The following is a 25,079-nucleotide window of genomic DNA, read 5'->3' on the forward strand; positions in this document are numbered from 1 at the left end:
TTAGTATCCCCATAGATGATCCTGCTGAAACCTAGCCTGTACTGGATTGTCTTTTCCAAGAAAGACCACATTTCTTGTCCTATGAGGTGGTCCCGAGCCTTACCACACCCTATCTCATGGAGTCCATGTCCCCGGCTTTTGGTGACTCCCTCAACTAACAGACCCCCTCGGAAGGAATGGCATGTGATTTCTGAGGTTGGGTCATAAAAGGCAACTTTCCGCCCCACCCTCTTCCTTGAGACACTTTTGCAGGCCAGTTGGCAAGGCCCATGTGGAGAGGACGCTAGGGTACTGGCCCTTGGCCCTGGCTAAACGCACAGCTGATCACCAGCACCAACCTGCAGCCACGTGAGTGAGCCATCCTGGAAGCACATCCTGCGCCAGCCAGGCAACCCCCGCTGATGCTCCTGGAGCAGAGATAAGCCTTCCCCCCAGATTGTAAACTTGTGAGCGAAATAAGTGATCTTTGTGGTTTTCAGCCATGCAGTCTCTGGGTATGTTACAAACACTGCGGGAATAGATAACCAGAACGGGACTTCTCGCTACTCTAAGCCCATCTATTTTGCCCGCTCCATTTCCATCTGTTTTGCCCTCCACCCTACCCTGGCCGCCCACTTTCTTTCTTTTTGTTTTTTAAAGTTTTATTGAGCTACTATTCACTTACCATACAATTCACCCATTTAAAGCGTACAACACAATGTCCATGCCCTCCTTTTTCCTATCAACCGAATTTTAAAAACTGTCAAGCCCACCAGCACATACAATGCATGGATTCTGTTACCGCTTCATTATCTCCGACTCCCCCCACCTTGTCCTCCCTTCACTCTTTCCTCTGCTTCCGCTGTTCCACAGTCCATCCGTAAAATCACTCCCTTTCGTGTGTCTTTAACTCCCTTGCCTATGACCCCCTCCAGGGCACTGTTGGGGCCAAACCCTAACCCTAGTAAATCCTTCTCTCACCTACTCTGTGCCTTCCCAGGGGGCCCTGAGCAGGGCCGGACCCCAAACCCCAGCCCTGCCTGCGATCCCGCTACGTGGCCCTCATCAATGTCCCCGCCGCCTCCTCAAGATGGCTGTTACCCATCTTCATTCTCCTCAAACCCTCCACAGCACCCTGGCCCTTCTCACCTTCAGTCAGCTGATGACCTCACTCCTCATTCCACTCAAAACATAAAAGCTACGAGAACGCTTCACCTTCCAACAGCCCATTCTATCATCTGCCTAGATGCTCTGCTTTTCATCTGTCCCCCCCCAGTCCAAGCCCAACATCTTGCCTTGTGTCCTGGATCCCATCTCCCGGTTCCACCCGCAGACTCTGCTCCTGTCATCACTCCTAATTCTCTTGTATCATCAGTGTGGGAGGCAGAATGATCGCCCCCCACCCCCAAAGATGTCCACTTCCTAATCCCTGGAACCTTTGAATATGTTACCTTCTATGACAAAAGGGACTTTCTGAATGTGATTAAATTAAGGCTCTTGAGTTGGGGAGATTATCCCGTACGATCTGGGTGGGACCCAATGAGGGTCTTTATAAGAGAGAGGCAGGAAGCTCAGATTCGTAGAAGATGTGAAGATTGAAGTGGAGGTCAGAGAGGAGAGAAGATGCTACATTGCTGGCTTTGAAGATGGAGGACGGGGCCATGAGCCAAGGAATGCAGGGGGCTCTAGAAGCTGGAAAAGGCAAGGAAATGAATTCTCTTGTAGAGCTTCCAGGAGGAACCAGCCCTGTGGACTCATTTTGGACTTCTGACTTCCAGAACTGTATGATAATAAATATGTGTTGTTTTAAGCCACTAAGTTTGTGGTAATTTGTTACAGCAGCAACAGGAAACCAACACAGTCAGTCTCTCCCATTCCTCAGTATCATTCCTGTCATTCCCATGTTATAATAACATCCCTTTTGTTACTTTTAATTTTGAAATATTGTTAGACTTACAGAAGAGTTGCAAAGATTGGTCAGAGTTCCTGAATATCCTTCACCCAGCTTCCCCTAACGTTAGCCTCTTACATTGCCGTGGTGTATTTGTGAAAAGTAAGAAATTGACATGGGTACAATACTATTGCCTGAAGGACATTCGGATTGTCTCCGCTTTTCCGCTAATGTCCTTTCTCCATTCCAGGATCCAACCCAGGATACCACGTTGCATTTAGTTGTCATGTCTCCTTATCTCCTGCAATCTGAGCTCATTTCCTACTTTCTCCCCTTTCTTTAATGACCTCAAAACTTTCGAAGAATACTGATCAGTTATTTTATAGACTGTCCCTCAATTTGTGTTTACCTGGCATTTTATCTTGATTAGATTAAGACTATAAAGTTTTTTGGGGGGGCAGGGGAAGAATGCCACAGAGGTGAAGTTCCCTTCTCATCACATCATATTGGGGCCCATGAGGCTGATATGTTTTATCATGAGTGATATTAACTTTGATCACTTGGTGAGGGTAGTGTCTGCTGGGTTTCTCCACTGTAAAGTTTTTATTTTTTCCCTTTGTAATGAAAGAATATTTGGGGGAGCCACCTGTTTTGTTCAGTCAAGTATATGGAGGTTTAATTTACATACAATAAAATTTACCTTTTTTTTTTCTTGTGAGGAAGATCAGCCCTGAGCTAACATCTGCCAATCCTCCTCTCTCTTTTTTTTTTTTGAGGAAGACTGGCCGTGGGCTAACATCCATGCCCACCTTCCTCCACTTTGTATGGGACACCGCCACAGCATGGCTTGACAAGCGGTGCGTCGGTGCGCGCCCAGGATCCGAACCGGCAAACCCCCGGCCGCCGCAGCGGAGCACGCACACTTAACTGCTTATGCCACTGGGCCGGCCCCTAAAATTTACCCTTTATGGCATATGCTTCTATGAATTTTGGCAAATGAATACAGTCATGGAACTGCCACTACAATCAAAACATAGAACAGCTCCCTCACCCCGCAGAGTTCTCACCTTCCCTTTGTAGTCAGCCTCTTCCCCGACTTCCAGGTGGTGGAAAGTACTGCTCTGTTTTCTCTCCCTCCGTCTCTGTGGTTTTGCTTTTCCCAGAATGTCAAATCAATGAAATCGTCCAGTACGTAGCCTTTTGAATCTGGCTTCTTTTGCTTCTTTAGCATAATGCACTGAAGATTCATTCGTGTTGTTGTGCGTATCAGTAGTTCTTTCCTTCTTAACACTCAGCGGTATTCCAAGTCATGACGTAGGCCCTTTGTTTCTATATTCACTGTATGTGAAGGACATTTGAGTTACATTTTGTTTATGGCGATTATGAATAAAGCTGCTATAAAAATCCATATACATGCTTTTGTGTGAACATAAGTTTTCAGGTCTCTTGAATAAGTAGCTAAGAGTGGGCTTTCTGGGTTGTATGATAAATCTATGCTTAACTTTTTTTGGCCATCAGCAGACAATTGTGTCATAAGACTTTCTATCTTAAAAAAAAAAAAAAAAAACTGGGGCCAGCCTGGTGGCGTAGTGGTTAAATTCATGCACTCCACTTCAGTGGCCTGGGGTTCGTAGGTTCAGATCTCGGGCGCGGACCTAACCACCACTCATCAAGCCATGCTGTGGCATGTCCCACATACACAACAGAGGAAGATGGGCACACATGTTAGCTCAGGGCCAATCTTCCTCACCAAAAAAAAAATTCCTTCCTTTACTCCACTTCCTTATCCTGCCGTTAACACCTCTCACTGCTCTACCCACCCCACCCCCGTTTTTTTTTGTGAGAAAGATTAGCCATGAGCTAACATCCGTGCCCATCTTCCTCTACCTTATGGGATGCTGCCACAGCATGGCTTGACAAGCAGCGCATTGGTCTGCGCCTGGGATCCAAACCTGTGAACCCCCTGCCGCTGAAGCAGAGCACTCGAACTTAACCTCTATGCTACTAGGCCAGCCCTCTCTGCTCCCTCTGTAGCAAAACTTCTCTAAAGACTTTTCCTGATCTGAAGTGTCCACTGCCTCTCCCCTTGTCTTGTCAGGTCACCTCTGGTTGCCAGACCTCAGTTCTTACCTTTGTGCATTTCTCAGCAGCATTGCACACATTGAATATGGCCTCTTTGCTGAAGCACTTTCCTTCTTGGCTTCCTGGACACCTGACTCTCCTGGTTTTCCTTTACATTCGCAATTACTCCTACTCAGCGTCCTTTGCTGGCTCTTCCTGTTTTATCTGAACTTTAAATGATGAAGGGCCTTGGGACTCAGTCCTCAGACTTCTTCCCTTCTCCGTCTTCTCTCATCTCCTAGATGAGTTCATTCAGTCGCATGAAGTACCATCTCTACTCCAGTGACTCCCAAATTAGGTTTCCAGCCCCAACTCTTCCGTGATTGGCATATATTCCAACTTTCCACTCCACAGCGCCACTTGAGTGTCAAAAAGACATCTCTGAGATGTCCAAACCCAGAACTCCTCCTTAATAATCCCACTCTTCCCTACGTCCTCATTCCCTAAATCAGTGGCACCATCATTCACCTAGCTGCTCAGTCTACAAATCTAGGAGTGGGGTTTATTATCATTATTATTATTATTAAGGAAAGATTAGCTTCATTTAAAATTTTTTTCTTTAAACATGTTATTTTGAAATAATTTCAGACACAGAAACGTTGCAAAAATACTACAGAGTTCCCATATATCCTTCACCCAGCTTCTGCCAATGTCCACTTCTTATATAACCATAGTACAATTACATGTCAGGAAATTAACACTGGTATAATGCTATTAACCAATAATACTTCAGACCTCATTTGAATTTCACCAGTTTTCCACTAATGTTCTTTTTCTTGTTCAGAATCGAATCTAGGATCCCACCTTGCTTTTAGTTGTCTCCTTCATTTCCGCTAGGAGTTATTTTTAACTTCTCCCTTTCCCATACACTCTAGTTCCACTCCTATAGCAACTGAATAAGTGAGCTCTGCCTTCACGATATATCCTGAATCCCACCACTCCTTTCCATTCCACTGCTACCATCTGGGTGCAGGCCACCATCTCTTCCCTGGAAATTGTAGCCTCCTCACCATCTCCCTGTTTTTTTGTGTGTGTGTGTGTGAGGAAGATTAGCCCTGAGTTAACATCTGTTGCCAATCCTCCTCCTCTTGCTGAGGAAGATTAGCCCTGGGCTAACATCCATGCCCATCTTCCTCTATATTACGTGGGACGCCTGCCACAGCATGGCTTGAGTAAACGCTGCTTAGGTCTGCGCCCAGGATTCGAACCTGCGAACCCCCGGGCCACAGAAGCAGAGCGCATGAACTTAACCACTATGCCACTGGGTGGCCCCTCACCATCTCCCTGTTTCCCCTTCAATCCCTTCCCTGAACTTTTTCTGTCCACAGCCATTGAAGGGACCTTTTAAAAATGTAAATCAGGTTATGTCCGTCTCCTGATCAAAACCCTTTAGTTACTTCCTATTTCATTTCAAATAACACCTGCCCTCTCCACGTAATACTTGATTCAGGCAAGGATCAGCAATGGCTGCTACAATCATGAGGTGAGAGATGGTTGGGGAACAGAATATTTGCATGGTGGCAAAGTCTAACTGCTCAGATTACCAAGGGGAACATGTACCTTTACAAAAAGAGATCTGGCAGTTAGCTCCTTGACCAGGCGACCAAACTCGGCATCATAATGGTGGGACCATCTGACATTACGCACCTCCAGATGTAATGCAATACGATGTCTGCAGTATTACCAGGGAAATGTTCTTGCCAAAAATGCTTAACTTCAGTGGATTCAAACCTTCAGACTCAACTTCCATTTTACAGGGAAAACAAGGGTAGTGCAACAAAGTAACCACCAGGAGGAAACCATCAGACAAACTCAGAATGTGGGACATTCTACTGGAAACGGGGTTGAACTCTGGGAAAAATCAACAACACAACGGGAAAAAAAAAGTGTGTGGGTGTGTGCATATGTGTGTCTACTCTATATTAAAAGAGACTAAAGAGACATGACAAGTAACGGCAATGGGTGAAATTTGATTGGCTCCTGGTTCAGATTAAAACAAAATATTCTTGGTCAGTTGGGAAAACCTGAATAGAGGCTAAACTTTCTTAGAGATGAAAATAATTTTGTGGTTATGTAGCAGAATGTCCTTATTCTTAGGAGATACATGCTGAAGCATTTAGAGGTGAAATGCTGCAATTTACTTTCCAATGGTAGACCAAAAAAAAACACATTACGAAGGCAGGTTTAGTTTTGTTTATTTTCTTTAAATTTTTTATTTTGAAATAAATTTAGAATTACAAAAAACCTCCAAAAATGGAGCAGAGAGTTCCCACATGCATACACAAATAAAGCAAATGTCAAAATATTTTTGAAAATGTCCTTTTATATGTTTCTTGAAACACGAAATTAGTCATTTACATTTTGTAATAATTTCTGTAATTATTATTAAACAGGCAATTGAACCTATCCAAAAAACTTAAAATACAATACTTAACTCCTGATGGGTCTACAGGGCCCTAAATAGCATGGCTGCTGACTCTAATCTCAGGGCAAATGACATGAGGTTCCTGCCATCCGTCCTAAACCAGGCCCTTTACACTTGCTGTTAACCCTGCCCAGATCTCCCTTCCATCTGGCCTTTGTGCAAATGTCACCTCTTCAGAAGTACCTTCCATCTTCGCCCTTTTTAAATTACCCCGCTCTCACTGCCCACCCTCTTACTCCGCCCTATTTTTCTTTATTGCGCAGACCACTATCCGAAATTATATTTATCTTTTTAAATGACTTTATTGTCTCCCTCAGTACAATGCAAGCTCCAAGAAGAAAAAGACTTTGCTTTAGTCACGTGCTATGTCCCCAGAGACCAAACAGCGCGCTTGCTTAATAGTTGTCGATTTAATAGGTTAGACATCAACTCGGCCACACTATTCACGTAGGGACTCTTTGCCAGGTGGCGGAAGGGTCTATTACGGTATAGACGAAACACGCATGCGCGCAAGATCCGGGAAGTGTGTTAAGGGGAGGGGCGGAGCATCGAGAAGAGTCTCGCGGACACCGGCGGTTGGAGCCGCGAGCGCGAGGTCGAAGGGGAAGGCTTGGTGAGAAGCGCGCGTGCGCACTGCGGCCTCCAGCCTGCCGCGGCAAAGGAGTTTAAGGTGCACGAAGGCGGGGTGGTGACCTCGCGCGTGCGCAGTGCCCGCGGCGGCGCCAGGTCCGTGTGTGTGGGCTGGTCTCGACTCGCGCGGCGCGTGCGCAGTGCGGCCGGCGGAGGGATTTGAGACCGGTTCCACCCCTTGCCCCTGTCGCGAGCCGAGGCCGCGCGGGCTCGTGAGCAGCGGCCTGGTTCGCGCGCTCAGTGGGTGACGGAGGCGGAGGGACGTGGACCCCGCCGGAGTAGAAGACAGAGTAGGAGTTCGTGCTGCTGAGGGGCCGCCGCAGCCGCTGCGAGCCCCCGGACCGTCGCCAGGCCGAGGAGGGCGCCGCGCGGCGGGTGAGTGTGACTGGCCTTACCGGGTGCGGGGCCACTACCCACAAGCCCCTGCGGTGGGCCCCAGTCCCTTCCCCGCGGCCGGGTCCCCGTCCCGCGCCACCGCCAGAGCACCTTTCTGCATCCCTTACCCACAGTCCCCTGGGCACTCAGGCCCTCTTGCCATGGCTCCCCCGCGGTCCCTTACCCACAGGCCCTTGCGGTGTGTTGCCTTTTTTTTCCTTCTCTTTCGCGGCATCCTGGACCCTTACCCATAATTCCTTTCGTCTCTGGGGTCCTAGATGTATTAGCCACAAGCCGTTACTTGAGAGGTTTGCTGCTTAGGACCCTGTCTTTTTGATTGGAGGCTTCCTGTGCCCCCTGCCTCATAACCTGTTCTCCAAGGTATGGGACCCCCAGCCGCCACTGCTGTGGATCTCCCTCGTCAGGATCCTTGATTCCCCCACAAACCCCCAGGGAACCTCTCGGCCTCACAGTTCCTTGCTTGGGACTCAGACTTTGCTCAGAAACCCTTTTTCCGTCCTTGTTTGCCTTACCGGCCTTGCCCTGCCCTCACGCAGCCTTCCCGAAGAACTTGCTTTCTCCTTCGGGTTTACTCCTTGGCCCTGTGACATAGGGTCACTCTGAGCCCTGGCTGAGATCCTGCCCCATTTCCCTCTTTTTCGGGGAGTCAAGGGATTGTAGGGGCTGCCTCTCCACCCGCCCACCCCCACACAAGGCTGTCTTGCTTTGGCCCTCAGACTTGGCAAGATGACCCAGTTCCTGCCGCCCAACCTCCTGGCCCTCTTTGCCCCCCGTGACCCCATCCCGTACCTGCCGCCGCTGGAGAAACTGCCACATGAAAAACACCACAATCAACCTTACTGTGGCATCGCGCCTTACATCCGGGAGTTTGAGGTGAGTTTGCTGAGCAGACTTGGGGTGGTTTGGGTTTTAGGGGCCAGGGGCCTGGATTTGGAGTCCAGTCTCTGGCTGTGTTCCAGCTGTGTGGTTTAGGCAGGTGACTTGCTCTTCGTGATCTTCAGTTTTCCTCTCTTAAATGGGGTTGATAGTACATCCCTTGTAGGGTTTTTGTGAAAATTCAGTGACTAGCAGTGGGGGATTCGGGCTCTGAAGGCAGGTAGTCTTTGGCACACGCCATTTATCAGCTGTGTGACCTTGGGCAAGTGGTGTATACTCTTGTGCATCAATTTCTTCATCTTGGGCCGGCCCCGTGGCTTAGCGGTTAAGTGCGCGCGCTCCGCTACTTGCGGCCCGGGTTCGGAACCCCGGGCGCTCACCGAGGCACCGCTTCTCCGGCCATGCTGAGGCCGCTTCCCACATACAGCAACCAGAAGGACGTGCAACTATGACGTACAACTATCTACTGGGGCTTTGGCGGGGGGCGGGGGAGGACTGGCAATAGATGTTAGCTCAGAGCTGGTCTTTCTCAGCAAAAAGAGGAGGATTAGCACAGATGTTAGCTCAGGGCTGATCTTCCTCACAAAAAAAAAAATTTCTTCATCTTTAGTGAGGGGATAATAGAATTTTCTTCATAACATTGATGGGGAATTAACTGCAAAATTTATGTTATGGGGCCTGGCACCAAACAGTCAGCAAATGTCAACGTGTGTTAGTGTATTTATCATCTTTGTGGCGTTCGTAAAGGGTTAGCACGGTGCGATGGGGTGCTTAAGACCATGGGCTTGAGAACTTGAGCTCTGCACCTGCAGGGTAAACACGAACACATGACTTAGGTTCCTGGGCCTCAGTTTTCTCATTAGTAAAATTGGGATAACAACATCCGTCTCTTAAGGTGCATCAGAGCGCACCTGAGAAATGCTGGCATGCAGCCAGCAGAGGAAAGTTCTGGCATCGAGTGGGAAAGGGCGGCTGGAGGCGGAGGAAGTGGCAGAGCAGAAGTTAGTAGCAAGATAACAGAAGGTTGGCTCTTTAGTGGGATTTGCCGCCCTCAGTGAGCTGGTACTGGGGAAATGTCACTAGCCAGTTAAACTAATTTAGTGGCTGCAGGTCAGTGGCACTCTTTGATGACCCAGGTCATGTGCCATTTACTCCTTAATGAGTGGTTGGTGAGACCCTCAGGAAATCCCCGGGGCCGGCCCGGTGCCTTAGTGGTTGAGTGCGCGCGCTCCGCTACTGGCGGCCTGAGTTCGGATCCCGGGCGCGCACCGACGCACCGCTTCTCCGGCCATGCTGAGGCCACGTCCCACATACAGCAACTAGAAGGATCTGCAGCTATGACATACAACTATCTACTGGGGCTTTGGGGGGAAAAAAAAAAGGAGGAGGATTGGCAATAGATGTTAGCTCAGGGCTGATCTTCCTGACAAAAATTAAAAAAAAAAAGAAGTGTCCGCCCCTCAGAGAGCGTTCAGTTGTTTGCTTCTGGGCACCGCACCGTCAGCTCCTTTTGCTTCAGGCCTGGTCCCGATTCCTCTCTGTGATAAAGAGAGATCCATTGCAGATTGTGCTTTCGATAAACACAAAAGAATTATTTTCTTTTTTCTAGTGTTTTTAAAGAAAGATTGTAAAATAAAAGATTGAGTTTTTATTATTAAATTCAGTGGGCATAAAGCTACCCCGTCAGATTGTTGTAGAAGTTTCTGAATACTTACGATTTCTTTACTTTTCGTGTCACGGACCGTTACCAGTTTGCAGATGGCATTGGTGCAAGGACCGCACTTTGATCTGCACCACTCCCCTGCCTCCACTGGCCTGGGAGCTGTCCCTGTTTGTTTACTTGTGTGTAGGGGGGGTGTGTGTGTGGCTGAATTGCTTATTACTTCCCAGATGGGTGTCCCTGGCCGTTTCCCGCAGTCCCTCCCACCCTGTCACCTCTCTTCTTGTTCCTAGGACCCTCGGGATGCTCCTCCCCCAACTCGAGCAGAGACCCGGGAGGAACGCATGGAGAGGAAGGTATGTATTTTTTGCCTCCTGGCTCTGTGACTTTTTTGCCACTTTCTCCAGGATGTTCCCTGGCATCAGGGCACTTCTTTCTGCCTTCAATTGTCCACCTTTCCCCTGACAGAGACGGGAAAAGATAGAGCGGCGACAGCAGGAAGTGGAGACAGAGCTAAAAATGTGTAAGTCTCTCTTTCCTCCTCTTTTTCTTCAAACTCGCCTGTGTTTCTCTCCCTCAACCCCAGGATCCTGTTTTGGGAAAGTGAGGTTGTTAGTGCACTTATTTAGTCCCCACTGTTTGCCAAGCATTGTGTTTGGCATTTAAGCAGGAGAGCGCGGAGAAGGGGTTGGCAGGAGGGGAGCCCTGCTACCTCGGGCTGTGTCCTGCAGGGGAGTGCACTCGGAAGGGCTGCCGAAGCCCAGCCGGGTCTCACCAGCTGAGGCAGTCCTGGCTCCACCTTACCTCCCTGACCTTTAGACTAGGGATGTTCCATTCCTTCTAGGTAAAGGAGGAGTTGGAGTACTGGACGGATATGCTGTAGCCAGTAACCAGACTTCACAAGAGGGTCCCATATCAATCTCAGAGGGCCCTTTCTTGTTGGAGCGAGGGCTTTGTAGTCAGGAGACTTGGGTTTTCATCCTACACCATGAGGCTGTAGTGAATCACTTCACTCTGAACCTTATTCCCTGGAGTGGCGCATTTCCTCAGGGTGCTTATGTAGATGCCTGCCGCCTAAATCCTGGGCATCTAGCTGAGCGCTCTTTGAGCCCTGACTCTCACTACAGTGGCCTTCCTGTCTTGTCTTGGATGCCTCAGAGGCATGTCAGACTCAGTGTCCAAACCAGTCAGGAGTCCCCCTCCCCACCAGCCTGGTGTCCTTTGGATGTTTCCTTCCCTGGGACGTGGCCATGCCGCTTTGCAAGTCGTAACCTCGGTTGTTGCCATCCAGTTTTTTTTTTAATTTAATTAATTAATTTATTTTTTCCCCCAGAGCCCCAGTAGATAGTTGTATGTGACGGCTGCACATTCTTCTAGTTGCTGTATATAGGACGCGGCCTCAGCATGGCCGGAGAAGCGATGCGTCGGTGCGCGCCTGGGATCTGAACCCGGACCGCCAGCAGCGGAGTGCGCGCACTTAACTGCTAAGCCACGGGGCCGGCCCCCAGTTTGTTTTTAACACCTTTCTTTTTTGTGCTTTCCCTACCCTGTCACTACTTCTCTGTCTCTGCTAAGTCCCCGGGGTTTTTTTTAAGTACAACTCTGATTGTACTTTCTCTGCTAACAGCTTCCATTTGCTCTCAGCATAAAGACCAGAGTCCCTTCACTGCCCACTGTTGCAGACTTGTCATGCACCGTGCTCCCCTCTCCTCCTGCTTTAGCCACACTGACCTCTTCTCATGCCTCATCCTTTCCAGATGGTCTCCTGTCATTGGGCCTTTGCCCAGGCTGTTCCCCCAGTTTCTAATGATACCTTGGTTTATGAGTAACAGCCCTTCAGATCTCTGTGCAGCTGTGGTTCCTCAGGGAAGCCTCTCCTGACTTCCTTGCTCAGGTCGAGTCCCCTTGTACACTGAAAGCCCTGAGTTGTGCCGCAGGTTGGTCACTTCAGTTTGCAGGGCGGATTCGCTGATAAATACCTGTCTCTATGCTGGAGGTTCGCAGTTGCTCTGAGGGGGCAGGGTGTGGATGGGACTTAACCACTGTGGCCCCAGCTCCTCTAGGACCTGGCACACGGAGTTGTTGGTAGCAGTTAACTTGAGAAGTCTTTCAGCTCTGCTGCTAGGGCACAGGCCTTGTGGTCTGACCCACCTGAGTTTTAATCCTGCCTCTGCCACTTACAGCCGTTTGACCTTGGATAACGTCCCCTTGGACGTTGTTTTCGCCACTTTAAAAATGGGATTCTGTGGCGGCTGGCCCCGTGGCGTAGCGGTTAAGCACGTGCACTCTGCTGCTGGCGGCCCGGGTTCGGATCCGAGGCATGCACTGACGCACCGCTTGTCAAGCCATGATGTAGTGGTGTCCCATATAAAGTGGAGGAAGATGGGCACAGATGTTAGCCCAGGGCCGGTCTTCCTCAGCAAAAAAAAAGAGGAGGATTGGCGTGGATATTAGCTCAGGGCTGATCTTCCTCATAAAATAAAATAAAATAAAAATGGGATTCTGGCATGTTAAACAACACTGTGAGGATGCAATCAGTCAATTCCAACTGTGGGAAATTGTATAGGACTAATTTGTGACCCAGTGCCTTCAACAAATAGATGACAAGAAAAAATGAGGGCAGGGAGTGGACCTTATGGATTAAAGAGTTGAAGGACACATCAACCACATGATAAGTGTGGAGCTTGTTGGATCCTCATTTAAATGAGCTAACTATAAAAATCCAGCTATGAAACAATTGAGGACATATGAACACTGGACCCTGGGTCTTGGTCTCAATGTCCAGGGTCCCAAAAGAATTAATGTTAAGTTTTTAAGATGTAGTAATGGTACTGTGGTTATGGTTTTTTAAAAAGTCTTCTCTCTGTTAGAGACTAAAATGGTGTATCTGGGGTTTGATATGAAATGCTCTGGTGGGTGTGGGTAGAGGTAAACAAGTGTGGCCGTGTGTTGGTAATTGAAGCTGGTTCATAGGGCTTCATTGTACTGTTCTTTACTTCTTTAAGTGTTTGAATTTCTCCATAATAGCAAAGAAAAAGGAAAGAAAGAATGGATTGCGTACAGTAGGGTTTCTGTGCTCCTGAGAGCCTCCGTCCCCAACTACAGAAGCTTGCTGTGCCTCATCGCAGTTCACAGCTCCCGTCCTCGGGGGCCTTGCACCTTGCTGAGCACTGGTGCACTTCATGTTATTATCTTCTCACAGCTTCTGAGTGGGGCATGGGTTGTTACTCTCCTTTTTAAAATGAAGAAAATGGAGGCTTGTCAAGGCTGAGTATGCTTACCAAGGGTGAGAGTTCTGAGATGTTTTCTCCGCCATCTAAAAGCCTAGGGAGGTTTCCCAACTCCACAGTCCAGTCTTTTGAGCCTCTGCTGCTACCTGGACAATCCCTTTAATCAGGGATTTCCCAAGGGCAGCGTTGCCAGCAGAATGGAGGGCAGTGGGGGAGTGTGTGTGCGTGCGTGTGCGTGCTGACTGGTGAACCGCTGACCACCTTTTGTTCTCTGCCGCCCTTTTTGAGTTGACCTGTTCTTCAGATACGTGGGTACTGTTGGTTTGACCGCACTAGCTTTTCCCGTTAGTCTCACTGCTGGGCCCCTTGGGTAAGCAAAAACTGCAGAGACTCGTGCATTGTGCCTGGGTGGTTTCGCCTTTGGTGTGCTGGGCACCTCCGGGCTGCCCGTCAGGAAGCTCAGCTCTCTGCTGTTTGACCTTCATCCACTCCCCCAGCAGCGATCATGCTCCTACTGTGGTGATTGTAGTGCTCCTGCCATACCTGTTAGACCACCTGCTGCCTGGTGTTGGTGAGGTGTGTTTCTGGTTGCTGCTGTCACACCTTCAGGTCTTCAGCCAAATGCCATCATCTCAGTGAGGCCTCTCCTGACCTTCCCGTTAAAACTCTTCTCCCCTGGGTGGGCCCCGTGGCATAGCAGTTAGGTGCGTGAGCTCCGCTGCTGGCAGCCCGGGTTTGGATCCCGGGCATGGACTGACGCACCGCTTGTCTGTGGCGGTGTCCCACATAAAGTGGAGGAAGATGGGCACGGATGTTAGCTCAGGGCTGATCTTCCTCACCAAAAAAAAAAAAAAAAAAAAAAAAAACTTCTCGCCGTCTTCCTGTTGTCATCTGGTAGAACTCATAGATGAGGCCCTTGTCGACCTTGTTTACCGTCAGCCTTCCTCCGTTAGTGTATGAGCTCCAGAGGGCAGGGATCTGTTTCATCTTGTTCACTGTTGAATCCTGGACACCTACCGCAGTTCCAGGCACATCCTAGTGCTTACTGGATGTTTGTGGGATGAATGGATGAGAGTGACCCAGTGCAGACTGAGGGACCTGGGCCCAGAGAAGTACAGCCCGGAGGGAGGAGGTATGCTGAGGAGCTGAAGGGGCAGGCACAAAGTTGGAGTTGTCTTCAGAGGCAACCATCAGTCTCCAGGTAGTTATGCCCTTAAATTTGGGCTCAGGCTTCCGCTTTTTAAGAAATTCTCTGAAGTCATCTTGAGCTTCGTTTATGTTTGCAGCCGAACCCTCTCACAGGAAATGGATCTACGACTTCAGTCGCTGGCTTCTTTCAACCCCCAGACTATCTTCGTGAGAAGCTAGTGCCCCGGGGGTTTAGTGTGGGAGCCTGGCAGTTAGAACGCCTGGACTGAGAGGTCAGGCTGGGAGGTAGAGCTGGGCTTGGCCTCTGCTGCTCTGATGATTCCCCTCTTCCATGCCTCAAGGGTTGGTTTTGTTGCCGTTTGCAAAGTGATGGTAAATAATTCTCAGCGTCCAGCACAGTGTCTGGGCCTCATTATGCAGTCAATAAATTATTATTATTATTCATTTTCTCATATTCTTCCAGAATGTGGTGAGTCCTTCTGAGGGTGACACTGTGTTGTAGAGGAACTGCATCCACTGTGCAAGGGGCAGGGTGCCCTTGGGGCCTTGGCGGGAGTCAAGGGCTGTTGTGTGTGCTGGGGCCACCATACTTGGTGAAAAGGACTTCTTCCCGGGCTTGACCCTTTAGAATCACCTATAGATTTGGTTTTGTAATAGATTCTGGCTCCTGTGTGTGGAGGTGTTATCCCTCAGTGGCCTTGTGGTGGTCAGGCTAGGAGTACGAATCCGATCAGCCCATTGCAAGCTCCAGCACCAGTCCCAGGTTCCTCCCTGAGGCCACGGGGCAGAGCAGGGCTTGGACTCGCCTCTGCTCCTGCTCCTAGCCTTAGGGTTACTTGATCTCAGGTTTCCCTGAGGGCTGTTGTTGCAGGCTATGCCACTGGGTGGCAGTGTGGCCCTGCAGGTGAGGGAGGAAGCTCAGCACCTGACTCTCCAGAGATGCCCAGTTGGTTACTCACACCTGGGAGGAACCAGGGACTTAGGATATATAAGTCTGGAATGGCAGTTAGGCTGGCCCCCATCCTGTTAGCATCAAGTCAGCCTTATCCCCTCTCTCCAACAGCCTGAATTGGCCACTTGGGTAAAGGCCACTGTACTTCAGGAAAACCAGGGCTCTGAGAGGGGCATGCTCAACGTCGCTGGGTCACCAGTAGTTTTCTTCTATCTAATGGGCATCTGCCTGCCTGTCTGTCTGTCTGTCTTGCTGCATGAGACTGTTGACATCTTCTACTTACAAATTCTCTTCTTCCTGTACAGGGGACCCTCACAATGATCCCAATGCTCAGGGTGATGCCTTCAAGACTCTCTTTGTGGCTAGAGTGGTGAGTCCCCAGCTCCCAACCCCCAGAGCCCCAGAGGAGCCCGGGACCTTGGGCTGCTGAGAGCTTGAGTGTGGGACAGAGGACAACAGGCTAGGTCCTGGGAGTGTTTTGAGGGCTTTGGGACAGCTCACTTCTCCCACCTAACTTCATATCTGTCTCCTTGTAGAACTATGACACAACAGAATCCAAACTCCGGAGAGAGTTTGAAGTGTATGGACCCATCAAAAGAGTGAGTGCACTGGGGCAGGGGCTATGTGAATTGGAGGTGTGGGGAGGGAGAGTGAGGGCTGGCTGCCAGCCCTGAGGATGCATCGTATCATTTCAGGGCAGCCCACTCTGTGGCCTGGCTTTACATCCCGACTGTACTTCCATGCAGCAGACTTTGGGTAGCAGGAGTAAAATTAAGAAGTACTGACTTTGTTGTTGCTTTAGAGCAGCGGTTGGCAAACCTAAAAACTTCCTAATTGAAAGTAAAGTTGTGTTGGTATCCAGCCAGGCCCATCTGTTTATTATTGTCTGTGGCTGCTCTTTTGTGTAAGGCAGAGTCGGGTAGTTTTGACAGAAACTGTACGGCCCTCGGAGCTGGAAATCTTTCTGCTGGCCCTTATAGAAAACATACGCTGACTCTTGTTGAGAGCAAGGCTTTATGTTTAACTGAGATTTCTTCATTTAGTTTAAGTCACTTAAATGCTCTGGGCAGTAGTGAGGTCATAAATGCACAGAAACTGCTAAGCCCAGTGCTGTTAGAGCATCAGTCACTCTGGGCTCTTGAAGGGCAGAGCGAGGGTCTGAGGCCGCGTGTCACTGGCATCACCCAGCCCAGGGCCTGGCACACAAGCTGTATGATGGACGGGGGGGATTTCCCTGTGTCAGAACTGACCTCTGCCCGCTGTGCCTGCCGCAGATACACATGGTCTACAGTAAGCGGTCAGGAAAGCCCCGGGGCTACGCCTTCATCGAGTACGAGCACGAGCGGGACATGCACTGTGAGTACCCGCCGAGCCCTGTCCGCTGACCTCCTCTCTGCGCCCCAGCCCCTTCCCGGCGGCTGTCCCCACCCCCACCCTGCCAAACCTGACATTAGCCATGTCTCTTCTCCTCCTCCCTCTGTTTCTGATATATCTTTTTTTTTTTTTATATATACGTGTTTTTTAAAAAACAAAAACCAAAATCCCCCACAACGTGTGTGTGTGTGTGTGTGAACCCGGGGAGGTAAGTGTCACACGTTGAACCTTAGGGGCAAGGAGGGAACTGGGTGGGGGCTGGGGCCAACTGGAGGTGGGGGGAGGGGTCGGAGTTTTGGGGAGCTTCTCCCCACTCCCCCCCACTGGAGTTGGGGGCGGCCAGGTTGGAATGAGGACTGGCCTTTGAACCTGCCCTCTCTTACTCCCAGCAGAGCTGGGGCTGGGCCACCCGACCCTCCGCCTCCCCACCCCTGGCCCCCCACCCTGTTCCTCAGTGGGCAGTGGGCTGGTAGGCGTGTTCAGCGCCTGCCCCCATATCTCCAAAGTGCCCTTTAAGGCTGCGGCGGCGTCCACATGGGCAGGGATGGGTGGGTGGGGGCGGGCAGGGCTGCGGCGTGTCCAGGGGCCGCCGTATTAATTGACTGTTCTTATTGTCACTGCAGCCACCACGCAGCTGGCTTGCAGCTGATGCTTACGCTCCCCTTACAACACCTCAGTGTATGGTTGGTATAAGGGTTTGTATCATGGGTAAGATCACTCAGCACCGCACACCAGCCCAGCTTAGCCAGGCAGCTCAGGAGCAGCAAGGCGTCCCTCCTCCCATCCCCAGTCGCCCCCTCAGCCTCCCTGCACCCAGAACCCTTGCCTTGTTTGGGTGCCCTTTGTCCCTCCTGTCCTCCGATCCATATGCTCTCCGATGATCTTACTGATCCCAGGAGGAGAAGGGTGAACCCTAATGGAAAGGCAGCTGGCCTCTCCAGTTGGGCTCCACTTAACCCCAGACTTACGGGGCTTCATGATGTCAGCGGCAAGGTGGCGGGAATACTGAAGACGGGGTGCACGAGGGCCAGGGCTCCACATGGAACCCTCAGCCCTTCGCTCACCTGCCCCCGTGCCTTCTGCGGGGCCCTCACTGTGGTGGCCCTGGAGAATCATTTTGCTTGCTAGATTCGGGGTGTTCTGCCCCCCTTCCTGTCCGCCTTATGGTTGAGGCCTCCTGAGGGGCTGTGGTGCCCAGCCGCTCTCCAGAGTGCATGGAGTGGGGAATCGGGGTGTGGGAGGGATCAAGTGACAGGCTGCGAACTGCTGAAGGTGTTGTAGAATTTGTTGAAGACCCTTCCACTGTCTAGAGACCTAAGAGAGGGAGAGAGAGAGAAGCCTAGAAGTACACACGTCACATGTTTTCTTTGCTGTTACTCCCGGGTTGGGCCTCTTTTGGGGTTTGGGACACTGAACCAGAGCAGGGTTCCTTTGCTTGACTGTGTTCCCAGTCCTTAAAATTCCTTTTCCCACTACCGTCCTCTGGGTTCAGGGGCCAAGTGGCCCCTCCTCTGATCACAGGCAGCACTCCATCTCCTGGACCCCCGAGGCTGTCTCCTCGTGTGCCAGCCTTTGGCTGGAGCAGGTGGTGGGAGGAAGCGTGGAGTTGGAGGTGGAAAGGTCCTCTGTGCTGAGGGGGTGGGCGTGTGCCTAGGTTAGCATGGACTTTACTGGGGAGAGGTGAGGGTGAACAGGTTTGCTGAGGCCTCTCCAGCCGCCTTTTCAGATTCCAACAAGATAGTCCCAGGGCCTGCCAGCTCCTAGACTTGATGTGAATTCGCGCCCCGCCTCTTTGAAGGCCTCTGTGAGGTTTCTTTGGGGTCCCCCACTTCCTCTGCCTGTCTCCAGGTGGTGCAGGAGATGTGGTTCCTCTCCCTCTCTGGGGCTCCCTAGGACCCCCCAATCCCTTCCCTGTAGCTGTAGCTGACCCCATGGTGGTGGGGGTGGGGTTTGTGCGCGTGCTCAGGTAAGCTTGGGGGCTCCAGGTAAGCGGTCCCGTGTCCCCCCCCGGGAAGCCCGCCTCCTCGCCAGGCCCCCAGGAGTTGCCGAGCCCCCCCAATCCCGCTCGGTTTGGACACCCGCAAGGCCGGCATCGGTAAATGGCACCTTTTTCTCTTCCTCTGGTTGTTATTTGGGGGGGCGGGCTGGGGCGGGGCAGGGTATTGTGGTTGGTTGAGGAGAACCCCCTAGGCCAGGGCTGGGGGTGGGAAACAGGGACATTCTTGGCCTTCCTGACAGCCCCTTGTGAGACAGGCCAGGGGCTTGGGCCTGCCCTTCACTGCCCTGCCCAAGAGCAGGAACGTGCTTCTCCCGCATCTCCCCCTCTACTCCTCACCCCTCCCCAGAGGCTCGGGCTGGGGTTGGCCTCCCAGTGTGTGTTGAGCTGGGGGTGTGGAGGGAGAGATGGGCTGGAGGATGGGGTTGGGTTGCAGTCAGTCGTCTCAGGTAAGGTAGGAGTTTTCAGTAGCACCGCACGTCTCCCAAGCCTCCCTCCATTTTCCCTTTCTCCCACCTGCTGTCGGGGGCCCCTCCAGGCCCCCTGGGCGCCCCATAACTTGCCTTTCTGCTCCCTGCCATCTCCTGAAGATTGCTCCCATCCCCTTCTGGTTCATTTTCTGTTCTGATGTCTGTTCCTGCCACATTCACCTGCCCCCCCAAAAAAAATCACAGAAAAAGAAATCCGGTGTGAACTGGGGTGTGGAGCGGCCCTGCTGGGCCTCCTCCCCCAGCGTGATGTTTCAGGGTGCATGCCTGGGGTTGTGGGGGAGCCCTCCCCCACAGCAGAGTCCAGCCTTAAGTTAACCTCCAGTTTCTTTGCAGCGACTTTGGCCGCCTTGGCAGGAGGGGGCTGCTCTGTCGAAGGGGAGTAGGAAGGGCCTGGGAGCCCAGGGGGGTGGCAGTTGAGTGTGGGCTTGCCCCCCCAATAGTGATTGGGGGTGATAAGGAAGCAGTTGCTGAGATGGAGCAGGCCCCTCCCTGGTTTGGGAGAGGGTTGGTCTGGCTGTCAGTTGCCTGGCTGTCTGTGGGCGTGTGCGTGCGAGTGCGTTGATGGGGACGTGGGGGTGGGGATGCTGCAGAGCTGGGCCCTGTCCTGACTAGGGACCCTCTGGGGACTCCTCCCCCTTCCCCCTCCCCACATCTGTTACAGCCGCTTACAAGCACGCAGACGGCAAGAAGATTGATGGCAGGAGAGTCCTTGTGGACGTGGAGAGGGGCCGAACTGTGAAGGGCTGGAGGCCCCGGCGGCTCGGTGAGCACATCCTGCCCTGGCTGGGCTCTGGGGGGTCCAGTGCTTGGTGGCTTCATTCTTACCTCTTCTACACTCTCTGCTGCTTTCTGTTTTGTCTTCCTCTCCCCGCTAGCTGGCTGCTCATGTCCTCCCTCCCTCTCCAGCTCATCCACTCGTCACCCTCATATTCCTGCTGTCTGTTTTCTCATTCTGGGTTACCGAAGTAGGAGCAGGAGCCCTGGCCTGGAGAGGACAGTCTGGGATCAAACACCGGCTTGTCTACCTAGTAGCTGGTGGATTTCCCCTTTTCCTGCTGCATTTTCCTCATTTTGGAAAGTGGGAGTAACCTCAGAGTTCACTAGGCTCAGCGCATCAGATGTCCAGCTGGGTGGGAGGCATGTGGTAGGCCTTGTCAGTGTCCCCCTGTCATCTGCTTACACTTGGCTCTTGCTCATTTGTTCATTCATTCATTCAGCAAAGCCCTTTTTGGTCACCAGCTGTGTACCAGACTTCTAGGCGAGAGCAAGACATACATAGACAGCCTCTGCCCTCAGAGCCTCCTACATTCAGTCCCCCTCTTTGTCTGTCTCTAGTTGTCATTCACCGTCTCAGTCAAGGTCAGTTTGGTTGCAAGTATCAGAAATACCTTTGAGCTTCCTAAAGCGTAAAGGGGCCTTGTCAATACGGGATCCCTGGGGGTCTTTGGGAGCCCAGAGACATGCGATGCTGGTGGGCCTCAAGAGGACCTGGTAGCTGATCTTAACGCTGTCAAGAGCCACCTCTGGCATCTCTGCAGCTTGCTTCCACTTTGTTTGCTGTCTGTGCAGACTGGTTCTGCTGTATCTCCCTGCACTGGGCCTGTGTGGCATTCCACACCTCCCTGCTTTACGCCCAGTCCTGGCTAAGTCTCTGCATTTCGGGGTGGGCGGATCTAAGTGGCTCAGCGTTGGGCCGGGACCTGGGGCTGAGCTCTTGCCGTCCATACATGCCTGTTGAAGAGCAACTCCTGCAAGGGTGAGTGACAGTTCTCAGAGAAGAGGGGCTTCCCTGGGCAGGCACTCCAGGCGGGTCCAGTACCCTCTGCTCTTAGTCCTGCCTCTCAGCCCATTATTCTCACTTGTGACTTGCCTGTGCTGGGTAGACCATATGCTCGTCTGCTGAGTCTCTGCACTTACTAGACAGGTTCTTAGATTGCTCTCTGGGATGGAGTGAGTTCTGCAGTCTGCTGTTTGCTGTTGTAGAATCCTGGAATCCCAGAATGTTCTAGTTCGATTGGCATTCAGACTTTCTGATAGCGATACGCAGTGTGTCTTGACCCAGGATGCATGCAAAAATACATATAAGCCAAAGAAAAGTTTTAGGAAACAGTAGTTATCTTTCTACAGGCAGTACATACTAGTATTTTACATTCTGTTGCTTTATTTTGTTTTTTAGTATATTGATTACAACCCATCAAATTGATGATGTGATTCATTGCTGGGTTGTGACCTGAAAATTGAAAACAGTCTATTCTACCCCATACCTGTGACATTCCAGATGTCTCGTCAGTCGCCTGTCTCTGTTTGAATGTCTCTGATATCCAAGCAGCCTGTTTCCTTTTCCACTCTCAATGCTGAAAACCATTCCTTATATGGAGCTCCAGCCCGCCTCACTGAAGCTTTCTTCCAGGCAGGGAGGATGGGAGAGAGCACAAGAGGCAGGTTCTGGAGTCAGCTGGGAGTTCCGTCCCAGCTCTGCACCTTCCTTGCCGAGTCACTAGGGGCAAGTGACTGAGTTTGTTTCCTCATCTGAAGGAGACTGTCCACTGCTCCTTGGGGTGTTCACTTGTTTGGAGGGTGCACGTGGACCTTTGTATCCTGGATGCCGTACCACATGCTGGTCACAGTGAGCAAAGCCAGACATACTCCTGCTTCCATGGGGCTTTACAGTCTGCTGGGAGAGGCAGGTGTTCACCAGCTCACACACAATGTGTAAAGTTTGAATCTCCACTGGGAGTTCTGGGAAGGAAATGAATATGGTCTATAAGTGTATAGTGGAGACTGGCTTAATCTGGTAGGTCGTGGAAGGCGTGCTGAGGAAGTGATGTTTGGGCTAGTGTGTGAAGGGTGAGTAGGAGTTAACTAGATAAGGAAGATGGGATTCCAGGGGAAGAGTTGAATGATCCCAAAAACTGGGGCAGGAAGGAGATGGAGAATATGAGGAGACTGAAAAATGCCTAGAACATAAGGAGCCAGGGGCACTTGGTTTGAAAGGTGGGCTGGGGCCAGCCCTTGGGGGCCTTGGGAGCCCCTTGATGAGGAGTTTGGACTTGAGGCAGTGCGAAGCTGTTGAAGGCTTTGAAGCAGGTTGTGTTTCCAGTTAGGGTTTGTGTGTGGATGAGGATGTCTTGAGAGGAGGGTTTGTGAGGAGGCTGAGTGTCATATGTAGTGGTTAAGAGTCTGAGCTTTGGAGTCTGAATACAGGTATTTCCCAACTTGCACTTCATGGAGGTTGCCTAACCTCTAAACCATGGTTGTCATATTAAACAAGTGCACCCAGGGGTCGGCCCCGTGGCTTAGCAGTTGAGTGTGTGCGCTCTGCTGCTGGCGGCCCGGGTTCGGACCCCGGGCGCACACCAACACACCGCTTCTCCGGCCATGCTGAGGCCACGTCCCACATACAGCAACTAGAAGGATGTGAAGCTATGACAGACAACTATCTACTGGGGCTTTGGGGGAAAAAATACATCAATAAAATCTTTAAAAAAAAAAAAAAGTGCACCCAAAATGTCCTCACCGCCCTTGGCCCCAAGACACCGCCAGAGGTGCTGGGTGTCCTTCCCTTTGCTCTTTGATGCCCCTCGTCTCCCTTCCTCCAGTGCTCTGCCCAGATTGACGCTCTGTTCATCTGTCCCCGCCGCCAGGTGGCGGCCTAGGTGGCACCAGAAGAGGTGGGGCTGACGTGAACATCCGGCACTCCGGCCGTGATGATACATCCCGCTATGATGAGAGGTAAGATCGGGCAGCCCGTTTCCTGGGATGGGGCAGTCACGTGGGGGAGCCCTGCCGCAAACCTCTGCCCACCTCATCCAGGCCCGGCCCCTCCCCGCTGCCCCACAGGGACCGGGACCGGGACCGCGAGCGGGAGCGCAGAGAACGAAGCCGTGAGCGAGACAAGGAGCGAGAACGGCGACGCTCCCGCTCTCGGGACCGGCGGCGGCGCTCCAGGAGTCGAGACAAGGAGGAGCGGCGGCGCTCCAGGGAACGTAGCAAGGACAAGGACCGGGAACGGAAGCGGCGAAGCAGTCGGAGCCGTGAGCGGGCACGACGGGAGCGGGAGCGCAAGGAGGAGCTGCGTGGGGGCGGAGGTGGTGGCGACATGGCGGAGCCCTCTGAGGCTGGTGATGCACCTCCTGATGACGGGCCTCCTGGGGAGCTGGGTCCAGATGGCCCTGATGGTCCAGAGGAGAAGGGCAGAGATCGTGACCGGGAACGACGTCGGAGCCACCGGAGTGAGCGGGAGCGGCGCCGGGACCGTGACCGAGACCGGGATCGAGAGCACAAACGGGGGGAGCGGGGTGGTGAACGGGGCAGGGATGAGGCCCGAGGTGGGGGTGGGGGTGGCCAGGACAACGGGCTGGAGGGTCTGGGCAACGACGGCCGAGACATGTACATGGAGTCTGAGGGAGGCGACGGGTACCTTGCTCCAGAGAACGGGTATTTGATGGAGGCTGCGCCAGAGTGAACAGGGCCTCTGTTTTATTTGGACGTGTTCCCCCCCCCCTTGCTGTCAGCTTCTCCCCCAACCTTGGCCACCACCTAAGTTTGCCAGCCAAGGGTAGGAGTCTTCTTATTTGTTCTGGTCCTTTGGATTTAAAAATAAAAATAAATTTCATGTTGATAACGGGCACCTTGGTTTCTTTTTCACTGCTCTTAATATTTTCCCCAGAAGGTTGTCACCTGACTTTTGATGGCCCTACTGTGGTTTGTCTTCCAGCTTTATGACCTAAGGCTGGGGCTCTCCCCAGTACAGCAGAGCTGTGTAAAATGGGGTAAGGAAGTCCTCTGTAGGGGTCCTTGATCCCTTTGTGTTTTTCTTCCTCCTCTTGTTAGGTCTCCCACACGTTCCCTGTGGGGCTGTTCATACCCTATTTGGTGGGAGGGTGAGGCTGTAGGCGCTAGATCACTCAGTGGAAGCTGCAACTTTGAATGTGTGAAATGGAAGCTGTTGTCTGAGTCGGAGAGCAGGAAAAAGGGCGAGGAAATGAAATATGGGAGCAAGATAGAACGATAAGATTGGGTAGAGAAAGTCTGCACAGGGCCAGGAGGGAAAACTGCCTCCAGTTCACCTTTTGATTTTACTTCATACTTCCTAATGATAGTAGCAGAATAACCAGAAACGCAGAAGTTCCATCAGCAGTTGGGATTTCAGCACATTTCTGGACAGAAGATTAAATAAGACGATGGTGAGAACACTTCAGTCTGGTGACCATTTGAGAAGGAAGCCAGTGAGCCTTGCAGAGCCCTAGAGAGACGCCTGACTGCAACTCCAGGTATAACGACAGTAGGGGACTCGAGGGAGACTGTACACAGAACGGTCGCCCTCTGTTTCAGCACTCAGGATGCCTGGGAGCGGGGCATTTGCTTTCTAGGGAAATGCAAGACCAAAATGCTTTGTCTTTTAGAAGTTTCTCAGCCTAAAGGCAGACTTGGCCTCAAAACCTAGAGGCAGTCTGTCAGTTAAATCTGACTGACCCACACAAGGATTCTGGTATGCTTTTTAGCTGCCTGAGTCCTTATAAGCATACCAAACCAAAGACCACAGGCATTTGAGAAAATCCAGCAACAAGAGACCACAAGATAAATAGAAAAACTGGTCCTGGAAGAAACAATTGAGGGAATAAAAGAGAACTTAATACCCCTAATTAGTATGCTCATAGATACCCCAGATACTGCAATTAGACTTGTGGAACTGGCTACAAAGAACAGCCCATTTTGAACTAACCTAGCACAGACCAGTTACATAAAGATTGGACACAATATATATGAACAACTTGTGAAAGGCATTGGGGAGCAACTGTTGTAGGCCAGACTTGAGGGGGAGAGCACACAGAGGTGAACTTCATATTGACCCTCGCTGTTTCCTTGAGGACAGCTGCCAATTTAGCCTGGGGGAATACACGCAAAGG

General features: G+C 51.5%; 1 protein-coding gene across 2 annotated transcripts; it reads left to right on the forward strand.

Moving 5' to 3' along the window:
* The first annotated feature begins 7,223 nt into the window (after nt 1–7,223).
* SNRNP70 (small nuclear ribonucleoprotein U1 subunit 70) lies at nt 7,224–23,798 on the forward strand. 2 transcript variants are annotated; one of them, XM_058529822.1, is made up of 10 exons: nt 7,224–7,421; nt 8,159–8,315; nt 10,272–10,334; nt 10,447–10,501; nt 15,615–15,679; nt 15,846–15,908; nt 16,584–16,665; nt 19,832–19,933; nt 22,815–22,902; nt 22,984–23,798. In XM_058529822.1, the coding sequence occupies exons 2-10, from the start codon at nt 8,169–8,171 to the stop codon at nt 23,633–23,635; spliced, it is 1,317 nt and encodes a 438-aa protein (XP_058385805.1). In that variant the 5' UTR covers nt 7,224–7,421; nt 8,159–8,168; the 3' UTR covers nt 23,636–23,798. The 2 variants fall into 2 exon arrangements, with proteins under 2 accessions (XP_058385805.1, XP_058385807.1); XM_058529824.1 differs by having other exon boundaries at nt 23,011–23,798.
* Nucleotides 23,799–25,079: the final 1,281 nt, after the last annotated feature.

This window comes from Diceros bicornis, chromosome 34, assembly GCF_020826845.1.
Source record: "Diceros bicornis minor isolate mBicDic1 chromosome 34, mDicBic1.mat.cur, whole genome shotgun sequence".
Classification (NCBI taxonomy): Eukaryota; Metazoa; Chordata; class Mammalia; order Perissodactyla; family Rhinocerotidae; genus Diceros; species Diceros bicornis.

Coding starts and splice junctions, on each gene's coding strand:
- SNRNP70 (XM_058529822.1), top strand. CDS start 8,169: ATGACCCAGTTCCTGCCGCCCAACCTCCTGGCCCTCTTTGCCCCCCGT. Junction 10,335..10,446: donor AGGAACGCATGGAGAGGAAG/GTATGTATTTTT, acceptor TTCCCCTGACAG/AGACGGGAAAAGATAGAGCG. Junction 19,934..22,814: donor CTGGAGGCCCCGGCGGCTCG/GTGAGCACATCC, acceptor CCCCGCCGCCAG/GTGGCGGCCTAGGTGGCACC.